Source organism: Epinephelus fuscoguttatus, linkage group LG7 (genome assembly GCF_011397635.1).
Source record: "Epinephelus fuscoguttatus linkage group LG7, E.fuscoguttatus.final_Chr_v1".
NCBI classification, from domain to species: domain Eukaryota; kingdom Metazoa; phylum Chordata; class Actinopteri; order Perciformes; family Serranidae; genus Epinephelus; species Epinephelus fuscoguttatus.
In genome coordinates this window covers 45,168,369-45,180,509 of record NC_064758.1, presented here as the reverse complement: position 1 = coordinate 45,180,509, position 12,141 = coordinate 45,168,369, and the positions used below count along the sequence as shown (strand labels likewise).

Genomic DNA, 12,141 nt, shown 5'->3' with positions numbered 1-12,141 from the left:
AGAACATGCAAACTCCACACAGAAGGGCTCCCACACCCTGGGGTTTGAACCAGGAACTCTCTTGCTTCGAGGCAACAATGACCACTGCACCACCGTGCCGCCTCACAATAAGCAATCACATGAAAAAAATGTGTAAAATTTATAAATGAACCAACATTTTGTGAAATTATTTAAACTTCACTCATCATGTAATTTCATTTTTGCATATTATTCTATTTAATGATACATCACTTTTATTCAAAAAAGCATTCGTGCAAATGAAATTTCTCCCAATAATGAATTTATTTATGAAACCCAAGCAACTATATGACAAAGAAAGGCATCAATTTCATATCTGAGGAGCTGGAGCCAGCAAATATTTGGCATTTCAGCTTAAAGGTAAAACAGTAAGATAAAAAAAAAAACCCTCACATAAATAATTTTAGGAAAACTGCATAGTTTGTATCACTGATAAGGTGACAGCATGAGAAGAACACATATAATTATTTTTTTCATATAACTTGTTTAAACATGTTCTGGCACACTTACAGGGAGACAACATACAGTTTTGAGACATTACTCCCAAATACAGACAAGATGTTTTTCTTATAAAAATAGATTTTAAAGATTCTACATAACATTAAAGCTGAACTTAATTAAAGGTGGAAGTTTTCTCCAATCAAATCTTTTGTCATCATATTCTAAAGTATCTTATTTTTTCTCAAGTATCTAATCTAATCTAATCTAGCCTAGTCTAATATAACAAATGTCAGAAAATATTGAAAACTTTTTTTTAAATAATTTTGAACAACCCAAACAGATAAATTAATATATGACAAAGAAAAGCATCAAATCTTCAAATTTGAGGAGCTGGAACCATCAAATATTTGGCATTTTTACTGGAAGATGTTACAGTAACATAAAAAACACATAAATAATTTTTGGGAAACCAGTTAAAGTTTGTATCCCTGATAAAGTGACAGTATGAGAAGAGCATGTGTAATGATTTTCTGTAAAACTCATTTAAACATGTTGTGGCACATTAAAGGGGGACAACATATTATGGACACAATTTTACTCTTAAATAAGGAAAGAGATTTTTCACAATAAAAATATATTTTGAAGATTCCATGAAACTTTTAAGATCAGCTTTTTATCTTAACTTTTTTTATTTTACAGTATTTTAAATGAAAAAATGTCACAAAATAATAAAAAATTCTGTTCTAATTCCCAACAGCCCAAACAGATAAATTCTTATGTTTTGTTTTAATCAACCAACAGTCTAAAGCTCAAAGATAATAAATATATGATCATATATGACAAAGAAAATGATCAATATCATATCTGAGGAGCTGGAACCAGCAAATATTTGAAATTTAAACTTAAAGGTGAAACAGTAAGATAAAAACTCACATGAATAATTTTAGGGAAATTACTTAAAGCATGAGAAGAACACATATGATTATTTTCCATATCACTCATTTGTAAATATATTTTAAAGATTCCACAAAACATTAAAGCTGTTTTTTTTTTTACTTTCCTTGAGTCAAATCTGATTATTAAGTATCTTCACTTATTTCTTCTTAAAGTATTTTCATTGAAAAATGTCAGAAAATAATAACAAAGTCTGTTCTAATTTCCAACAGCCCTAACAAATGGTTTCTTATGCTTTGTTTTATCGACCAATAGTCTAAGATATTAAATTTATGATCATATATGACAAAGAAAAGCATCAAATCTTATATTTAAGAACTTGGAATCAGCTGATAACTGATAAATGAATTGTCAAAATAGTTGCGACTGATGGATTAATCAGCTAATTGTTGCAGATCTATTCTGACCCATTACATGAAGACTTTAAGGAAAGAAATCCACTTTTCTCTGATGAAACCAAACACAACAATTCAGCCTTAAAGCTCATCCTTTTTGGTCTTCTTCTTCTTCTTCTTCTCTTCCTTGTGGAAGACTTTTCCATCTGGCTGCTTCCTCCAGCTCAGTTTGATGTTGTCACCCAGCCCCTGGTCCTTCAGCTTCTGTTTGAGCTGAGACACAAAACTCCTCATCATTCTCATCACTCACATACACAGATTACATTCTGCATTCTTATTTATATTGGACTCATCTGGAAGCTCTATTTTAGGAGCACTCTGCTTCATATATACTTGTTTTTCCTAAGGTGGTGCCGACCTGTTGGTCTGTTGTAGATTTGTCTTCTCTTGTAAACTCTCTGTCTTTTCTCAGATTGCTGGATTGTATTTGTACAGTTTCCTGCTGCATTTGGTGGCAGATAGTGAAGTTTCTGCTGACTGTTGATTCTTCATTAGTCACACATCAATAAGGCCTGCAGAGTGGCACTAACACACTTTACTTCTGCACATATGGATTGGCACAATGCTCAAGTCATGTCCTGTATGTGACCAAAGTATTGTAATGTATATCATGTATATAGCTTCTGAATGTCATTTATTAAATCTTCTTATTTTACTGTATTTATGATTTTAAATAGCTCTTTATCTGTTTCCTCCTCAGTCTGTTTCTTGTACTGCTGCAATGTGGATTTCTCTCTGGGGATCAATAAAGTTGTATTTTTATTTGCTTTTAGAGTCAATTGATTGGTTTTGAATCAAATTAGAAAACATGATTTACCTTCTTCAAGGTGTCCTCCATCACAGCAGGGTCATTCGGATCCAGAGAGGAGTCCTGTGTGTGAAACTTCAGTCTGAACACTTGTTTTGTCGTAGCTGTGAAACATTTCAGAATTTCATCAGTTGAAACACTAACAGGGAAAATGTGGTAGTTACATCCTCCATCTGTTGCATATTTTCAGCATTAAGTCGACACAAACTGATCATCTGCAGCTGATCACCACTGCTGCTCACTTTACAAACAACTCCATAAAAATGATCAGCATCATGAGGGTTAAAATTTATTGTCCGGGACTTGATCACAACAACAATCTGTCCTTTAACGCTGAGAAAACAAAAGAGCTCATCACTGACTTCAGAAAATGAAAACTGTTCAGCCACCTGTTGACATAAACAACACCCCTGTTGAAATTGTTAACAGCTTCAAGTTCTTAGGCATCCAGATCACCAGCTCCCTCTCCAGGGGGGTGTTCCAGAAAGCGGGTTTAGTGGAAACTCTGAGTGTGTTAACCCTGAAATGAGGGAAACTCTGGGTTTTCAGTTCCAGACAGAGAGGTAAGTCAAACTCTGAGTCAATCACCATGGCAACTGACTCTGTGAACCTAACCTGCTCGCTGGCAGGTTTTCTTTAAGAAACCCTGAGTCCACCCTGTCTCCTCCCTACTGCCGAGCCTGAAGCAAGCTGGCAGACACACATGGGTTGTTCGTATGTAGGAAATAAGATCGATATCGAGGCTGAATTAATTCACAATGCCTTACGCTGGGAGAGGATCTTCACACCCCGTTTAGATGTGCTGTCTTTCCCCAATGAATATCTGTTGGAACAGAACTGTTTTTCATTAGACTCAATCATTTACTGGCCACACATATCAAATCTGACACACCCCGGACGTGCGCTCTCATCAGAGTTTTTTGTGAACGGTAGCTTTTTATATGATATTGCTGACCTACAGTATGTAAAGAAATAGCCACTGAAGGATAGGTTAAAGCCGGCTCTAGCCACTTTGGTGCCCTAGGCGGGATTAGGGTTATTATTATTATTATTATTATTATTATTATTATTGTCTCACTGGAAGTGGTGAGGTAGTGAGGTGGTGTGCTGAATCCAGCCGTGCTGCTGCTTGTTGTCTGACTTGTAGCTGTATTCAAACATACAGTACATCCATACTGTTACACCACTGCTTTAAGTCTGTTGTGTCATTCTACTTCATATAAAGTGAAGCACTGTACAAATAGACTTTATTTTATTTGACCTACATTTACTGTAATTAGTAACAAGGTTAAACTGGAACATTCAACAGTACTAATAATGACATTATAATAATAATATTAATAATGATAAAAATGACAACATAGCAGTGTGTCAGAGACCACCAATAATATGTTGCTCAAGGTTTACTCTGATGCATTTAAAGCTGGTACTTTACCACAGTCAATTCTCACTGCAGTTATATCTTTCATTGACAAAAAGGGGAAAGATGATTTAGACCCTAGTGGCTATCGACCTATTTCATGACTCAACTGCGACCAAAAGATCTTAGCAAAGACATCCATATGGGACGCCTGCTCTATCCACTAAACCACCAACATCCCATCAAAGATGATTCTGCTTGATTTCATATGCCGCCTCTCTTCCCTTGGCAGCTTTAGCGCTGTTCATTTTTTTCACAAAATCTATGCTCATATTGGCTGTAGGCATTCATGAGCACCTCCAGTTCCACAGGTGTAAAATAAGTTGGAACCAGATACTCAGAGTTTCCCAGCTCAGGGTAAGTCAAGTCAGAGTTCAGGATTAGACTCGGAGTTTGTTGAACCTCCTACCTGGAATACCCCTCTGGTCTCTGAACACCAGGTGTGTCATCAAAACAGAGACTTGACTTTCTGAGGTGTGTGAGGAAACACAGCATGTCAACAAAAACCCTCATCTACTTCTACCAGTCCAAAATAGGAAGCACCTTGACTGGATGCATACTGGTATGGTTTGGCAGCATAACAGCACAGGATCATAAACACCTGATGAGGATGGTGAAAATAGCGTCAATAATCATAGGATCACCATTACATCAGATACAGGACATGTACACCACCTGCTGGAGGAAGAAAGCACTTTGCATTTTAAAGGACACTAGTCACCCAGCACACAGCCTTTTCTCTTATCTTCACTCAGGGAAGCATCTGCAGAGCATCAGAGCTCCAACCTCCCGCCTCACAGATAGTTTTTACCCCCAGGCGGTCAGACTACTGAACAGGAGCACTTAAAGACTGTGGATGCTGTGGATTATTTATATATGTTTATTATATGCTGCTGTTATATGTTGCTATAGAAATCCAAATACAATTTGAATAACGGGTCAGAACTCACGTGTGCTGTAGCAAATGAACGCTCTCCTGATGGCACAGGGCAAGTTACGCCATTGTCCGGAGTAGTAAAAGTCTGCAGCCACACAAAGCTGATTCCCTCCATCAGGTTGCCCTGGTACCCAGTGCCTAAATGAGGAGCTACTTCCATCCGACCACTTCCAGGAGTCTCTGAAGAGGCCGATCCAGACACGTTCTCCTGCAGGTATCAGCTCCTGTACCTTCTGGTTCTCTGTCATGTTCCTCACACTGGTCAGGTCTGTGTAGTTTACTCTGCAGTGGCTCTGGGCCTCAGTCCATGTCATGGATTTGGTGATGAGGATAAATGTCACATCCGACCCTGAAAATAGAGCACAGTGAGGCGCTGTGTAGAGGCACCGTAACATACAGCCTCCCATCCATGCCTCTCTGTGGTACTTTTCAAACCATTATATAATATTGATAAACTAATGAATATGTAATAATAACAAAGTAAAACATTATCATCTTAACAAATAAAATACATTAATAACAGTATTTCTGAACCATCTCTCTACATTCATAAAAACGTCTGTGAGAGCCACTTAGGCACAAAGCAATATGTGAATAAGTGTTTCTGTTGTCAAGTATATGCAATATGTTCTGCCTATATTTAAGTTCATGCAACAGTTAAACAGTATATGGACAGGTTATGTGCATTTTAAGATTTATAGGTTAAAGGTTTGCAATTTTTGTGTTCTGATGCTAAATGCAGTAAAGTATATTGTTTTGTTGCTTTACGACAGTTAATTGGGCTTTAGGGCAACCATGTGTGCAGGTAGGATGTAGAGGAATCGGCATAAGCGTGGATTGAAATAAGTTTTTGACTGTGTACAAAGTGTATAACTTGCATAATGTATGTGACACGTGTACAGTTTTAGACTGCTTTATACTGGTATTGGACCAGGGGGTTTTTTTTGTGCGTCTTCAAATAAAGCGACATCAACGTTTTCCCTGTCTCCTGTGGACTACTTGTGAGCAACATTGGGTTTCTCAGGAAGAGTGGATTAATTAATTGAACACGAGTCAGAACTAAACCAACTTACTGCAGATTAAGTGGCCTACAGTAGCAACTTGGACCTTGGTAAAAACGGCCACAACAACGTCCTTAAAATCACCAAAAATAGACACATACAATATATTGTTTTTTAAATATGAATATTTTTGTCAGCGTTATCACACACACACACACACACACACACACACACACACACACACACACACACACTGTGTGCACGTGAACATACAAGTGTGCAGTCTGTCCATATCAGCCCTCTGTGATGTCATCAGGAGACACACTGAGCTGTTTTACTGTTTCCATTTGTTCTGTCTTATTCTCAGCCTGTCAGTCACCTTTAAAGCACTTTGAACTGCTCTCACCTGTATGAAAGGTGCTACAAATAAAGTTGGTTTGATGGATTGACTGATACTACAGAGGCCCAAATAATGAAAACAAAGAGGCAAAGAGAAGCAGAGAAGGAAAACTTCACTAGTTCATATTCTCACCTCTGACATATGAGCAGACGACCTTAAGGCTGTTACTACACAGGAGGCTGTTCCATAGTCCATCCTCATCCATCGCTGTGCAGTGTGCTGCATTGATAATATTGCTTGGTTCTCCAGCCCTCCATCGTCTGAACTCTGTCTCCCCGTGTTTGTAGAAACTTGTGTCTGACAGTGACCACCTCCAGCTGTACGTGCCTCTGTACAGTCCAATCCAGACTTCTCGATACTAATATTTGACAGTGAGATAAAGAATTAGAGCTCGCTCTAGCTTTTGTTCAAGGCAACATTTTTACATAAACTTGCCATTAACAGTCTTGATGCTGCCTGTCAGTCTGATCCTCCACCACTTTATTACAGGATTTTACAGCTGAGAGATTCAGTGTGTAAAACTCTTAAAGGACAGGTTCACAAAATTGAAGTCTGTCTTCAAACAACATTCAGGAGCTCATATGAACAGTGAAACAAGTTTTGCCTCCTGTCATCATTCCTGCTGTTCATACTGGACATTAAGAGATCCCCTCATATTGGACTTTCAGTGTAAGTGATGCTGTTGCAACTCAGAATGAAATAATTTCAATGTACGCGATAACAGTTTTGTAATAACACTGGTGTCATGTAAGATTAGAAGAGTTTCTTTGCTCTAAGAAACAAGGAGAGTACTCTTTTCTTTAAATGATCACATCATACACTGAATTAATGACATTATTCAACATTTTTCTACTTAGTTTATACATAATCATTTTCCTACATTATTACATTTGGCATAAAACTCTTAATTACTAATTAAGCACTCAGGTTTTCTCACATTATATGCTGAATATTATGATTATTATTATTATTATTATTGTTATTTTGAGCTGCTACAGCTGGGGAACAAACTCTACAGTCCTCGTTGTGTGTAAAATATATTCAAACATTGATGTGAAGTTAATCTGAGGCTTCATCTGTCTGTGGAGATCTTCCAAAGTTAGAGTCTTCCTCCTTTGTTACCATCCCTCCACTGCAGCTCAACAGGGAAACACTGTCTGCTCAAACACCATGAGGAAGTTTATACTGAAAACACTTTATACTTCTACTCTACTACATTTTACAGGAGATATTTACTATAGTTACTATGTAGGATCAGATTTTAATACTTTCAAACCACCTGTCACTGACACACTTATCAAAATGACTTTTAGATGAAAGACAGAGAAAAGTGAACTCAAATAGCTGGAACATACTGAGTCAGTCAGTTTGCTTGTATCTGCCGTGTTGTTCAGGGTCGTCACGTCCTCCATGTTGTCGACAGTAGCCAGGTCTGTGTAATTCTCTCTGCAGTAACTTTGTGCTTCAGTCCAGTTCTTCCGGTCATAAACAACATGGTACTGACGTTCAGCATGTGATGAGACAGCACACAGCCCTGTAGTGACACACATGCATAGTGATCAGATTCAGACTATAAATGACTTTTTATATCTCTTCACTTTGTAATGTTTCATTTAGGTCACATAGACAGTACATTGTCCTGGACTAATCATATGGACTTTTCAGCATTAACATACAACAGAGAATTGACTTTGAGATGTTGTGTAATAAAAAAACAATCAAATCAAATAAATCATAATAACAGAATGAGTCACAGGAGACATTTCCCTTCACAGTGAGTACTTTTCTGCTGATACTTTTAAGCACATCTTGTTGGTCATATACACATATGTAGATTCAAACAGTTTTTGTTTGCTGTGATCATTCCTCCTGTTCATACTGGACAGTAACAGATTTTCTCTCCTAACATGCATCCTAATATGTCCTGTAGACAACTTGAATAAATATTGACAGTTGCACTATACTTTGATTATATTTTGAGTCAGGCCATATTTCCTCTGTAAATTGTATTTGTCATCAAATATATTTTATTGTGCTTCTTTTACCATAATAATACAAGTATGTAAGACAGATTTTAATAATAGATACTGTTGGTGTTCTTGAATGGACTCCTTTTAAAAAAGTCAAATATGTGGCAATATTGCATTCAAATGAAAATTGGGATCTGTGTGCAAGCTACAGTTCCCATTGTTTTCTGTCACTATGGAGGTTTAGAAATGTTTAAAGGCTTGGCCAACTTATTGACTTTGTAAAAATAGACTTCCATAGCCTCCATGTGTGGACAAATGGACAACAACACTCCAGATGTACAGGCCAGGATGAGCTGCATGTGGAAGTGATGTGAATATTGTGATAAGAGTATTTGTGAATATTTGATAGAACTGTAGCAAAAATGTTTGTGGATGTGGCCATATTTACATTAGAAACATGACTGCAGCAGTAACATACAGTTACAGAACTCACCTGATTCAGGCTGTGTCTCACTGGAAGTGGTGAGGTAGTGAGGTGGTGTGCTGAATCCAGCCGTGCTGCTGCTTGTTGTCTGACTTGTAGCTGTATTCAAACATACAGTACATCCATACTGTTACACCACTGCTTTAAGTCTGTTGTGTCATTCTACTTCATATAAAGTGAAGCACTGTACAAATAGACTTTATTTTATTTGACCTACATTTACTGTAATTAGTAACAAGGTTAAACTGGAACATTCAACAGTACTAATAATGACATTATAATAATAACATTAATAATGATATTTGTTATGGAATTTCAGGGTATCTTTCTTGGGTATGATAGTTTCTAAAGGATTCAAATTTGAAATAAGTCATCAACCATCTATATGTGCTTAAAATAGCTGCTGAAATTAGCAAGGGTTCTTTTTTAATATGTTTTTGGGGGCATTTTGCCTTAAACTGACAGGACAGTTGAGCGTGAAAGGGGGAGAGAGACAGAGGAGTGACATGCAGCAAGGTGCCACAGGCCGAGTCGAACCTGTGCCGCTTATCCACTAAACCACCAACATCCCATCAAAGATGATTCTGCTTGATTTCATATGCCGCCTCTCTTCCCTTGGCAGCTTTAGCGCTGTTCATTTTTTTCACAAAATCTATGCTCATATTGGCTGTAGGCATTCATGAGCACCTCCAGTTCCACAGGTGTAAAATAAGTTGGAACCAGATACTCAGAGTTTCCCAGCTCAGGGTAAGTCAAGTCAGAGTTCAGGATTAGACTCAGTTTGTTGAACCTCCTACCTGGAATACCCCTCTGGTCTCTGAACACCAGGTGTGTCATCAAAACAGAGACTTGACTTTCTGAGGTGTGAGGAAACACAGCATGTCAACAAAAACCCTCATCTACTTCTACCAGTCCAAAATAGGAAGCACCTTGACTGGATGCATACTGGTATGGTTTGGCAGCATAACAGCACAGGATCATAAACACCTGATGAGGATGGTGAAAATAGCGTCAATAATCATAGGATCACCATTACATCAGATACAGGACATGTACACCACCTGCTGGAGGAAGAAAGCACTTTGTATTTTAAAGGACACTAGTCACCCAGCACACAGCCTTTTCTCTTATCTTCACTCAGGAAGCATCTGCAGAGCATCAGAGCTCCAACCTCCCGCCTCACAGATAGTTTTTACCCCAGGCGGTCAGACTACTGAACAGGAGCACTTAAAGACTGTGGATGCTGTGGATTATTTATATATGTTTATTATATGCTGCTGTTATATGTTGCTATAGAAATCCAAATACAATTTGAATAACGGGTCAGAACTCACGTGTGCTGTAGCAAATGAACGCTCTCCTGTCGTCACAGGACCAGTCGCGCCATTGTCCGGAGTAGTAAAAGTATGCAGCCACACAATGCTCATTCCCTCCTTTGTTATCAGGTTCTCTCAGTACCCAGTGCCTAAATGAGGAGGTACTTCCATCCGACCACTTCCAGGAGTCTCTGAAGAGGCCGATCCAGACACGTTCTCCTGCAGGTATCAGCTCCTGTACCTTCTGGTTCTCTGTCATGTTCCTCACACTGGTCAGGTCTGTGTAGTTTACTCTGCAGTGGCTCTGGGCCTCAGTCCACGTCATGGATTTGGTGATGAGGATAAATGTCACATCCGACCCTGAAAATAGAGCACAGTGAGGCGCTGTGTAGAGGCAGTAACATACAGCCTCCCATCCATGCCTCTCTGTGGTACTTTTCAAACCATTATATAATATTGATAAACTAATGAATATGTAATAATAACAAAGTAAAACATTATCATCTTAACAAATAAAATACATTAATAACAGTATTTCTGAACCATCTCTCTACATTCATAAAACGTCTGTGAGAGCCACTTAGGCACAAAGCAATATGTGAATAAGTGTTTCTGTTGTCAAGTATATGCAATATGTTCTGCCTATATTTAAGTTCATGCAACAGTTAAACAGTATATGGACAGGTTATGTGCATTTTAAGATTTATAGGTTAAAGGTTTGCAATTTTTGTGTTCTGATGCTAAATGCAGTAAAGTATATTGTTTTGTTGCTTTACGACAGTTAATTGGGCTTTAGGGCAACCATGTGTGCAGGTAGGATGTAGAGGAATCGGCATAAGCGTGGATTGAAATAAGTTTTTGACTGTGTACAAAGTGTATAACTTGCATAACGTATGTGACACGTGTACAGTTTTAGACTGCTTTATACTGGTATTGGACCAGGGGTTTTTTTTGTGCGTCTTCAAATAAAGCGACATCAACGTTTTCCCTGTCTCCTGTGGACTACTTGTGAGCAACATTGGGTTTCTCAGGAAGAGTGGATTAATTAATTGAACACGAGTCAGAACTAAACCAATTTACTGCAGATTAAGTGGCCTACAGTAGCAACTTGGACCTTGGTAAAAACGGCCACAACAACGTCCTTAAAATCACCAAAAATAGACACATACAATATATTGTTTTTTAAATATGAATATTTTTGTCAGCGTTATCACACACACACACACACACACACACACACACACACACTGTGTGCACGTGAACATACAAGTGTCCAGTCTGTCCATATCAGCCCTCTGTGATGTCATCAGGAGACACACTGAGCTGTTTTACTGTTTCCATTTGTTCTGTCTTATTCTCAGCCTGTCAGTCACCTTTAAAGCACTTTGAACTGCTCTCACCTGTATGAAAGGTGCTACAAATAAAGTTGGTTTGATGGACTGACTGATACTACAGAGGCCCAAATAATGAAAACAAAGAGGCAAAGAGAAGCAGAGAAGGAAAACTTCACTAGTTCATATTCTCACCTCTGACATATGAGCAGACGACCTTAAGGCTGTTACTACACAGGAGGCCGTCCCATAGTCCATCCTCATCCATCGCTGTGCAGTGTGCTGCACTGTTAATATTGCTTGGTTCTCCAGCCCTCCATCGTCTGAACTCTGTCTCCCCGTGTTTGTAGAAACTTGTGTCTGACAGTGACCATCTCCAGCTGTCCGTGCCTCTGTACAGTCCAATCCAGGCGTACTAATATTTGACAGTGAGATAAAGAATTAGAGCTCGCTCTAGCTTTTGTTCAAGGCAACATTTTTACATAAACTTGCCATTAACAGCCTTGATGCTGCCTGTCAGTCTGATCCTCCACCACTTTATTACAGGATTTTACAGCTGAGAGATTCAATGTGTAAAACTCTTAAAGGACAGGTTCACAAAATTGAAGTCTGTCTTCAAACAACATTCAGGAGCTCATATGAACAGTGAAACAAGTTTTGCCTCCT

The 12,141-nt window shown here is 38.4% G+C and overlaps 1 protein-coding gene across 3 annotated transcripts; it reads right to left on the bottom strand.

Moving 5' to 3' along the window:
- Positions 1 to 1,886: 1,886 nt before the first annotated feature.
- LOC125891228 (macrophage mannose receptor 1-like) lies at positions 1,887 to 11,880 on the bottom strand. 3 transcript variants are annotated; one of them, XM_049580301.1, is made up of 6 exons: positions 11,671 to 11,880; positions 10,324 to 10,504; positions 10,163 to 10,185; positions 8,838 to 8,927; positions 2,626 to 2,720; positions 1,887 to 2,021 (listed from the first exon to the last, which is right to left on the bottom strand). In XM_049580301.1, the coding sequence occupies exons 1-6, from the start codon at positions 11,741 to 11,743 to the stop codon at positions 1,890 to 1,892; spliced, it is 594 nt and encodes a 197-aa protein (XP_049436258.1). In that variant the 5' UTR covers positions 11,744 to 11,880; the 3' UTR covers positions 1,887 to 1,889. The 3 variants fall into 3 exon arrangements, with proteins under 3 accessions (XP_049436258.1, XP_049436257.1, XP_049436256.1); XM_049580300.1 differs by lacking the exons at positions 8,838 to 8,927; positions 10,163 to 10,185; positions 10,324 to 10,504 and adding an exon at positions 4,987 to 5,322; XM_049580299.1 differs by lacking the exons at positions 8,838 to 8,927; positions 10,163 to 10,185; positions 10,324 to 10,504; positions 11,671 to 11,880 and adding exons at positions 4,987 to 5,322; positions 6,507 to 6,726.
- Positions 11,881 to 12,141: the final 261 nt, after the last annotated feature.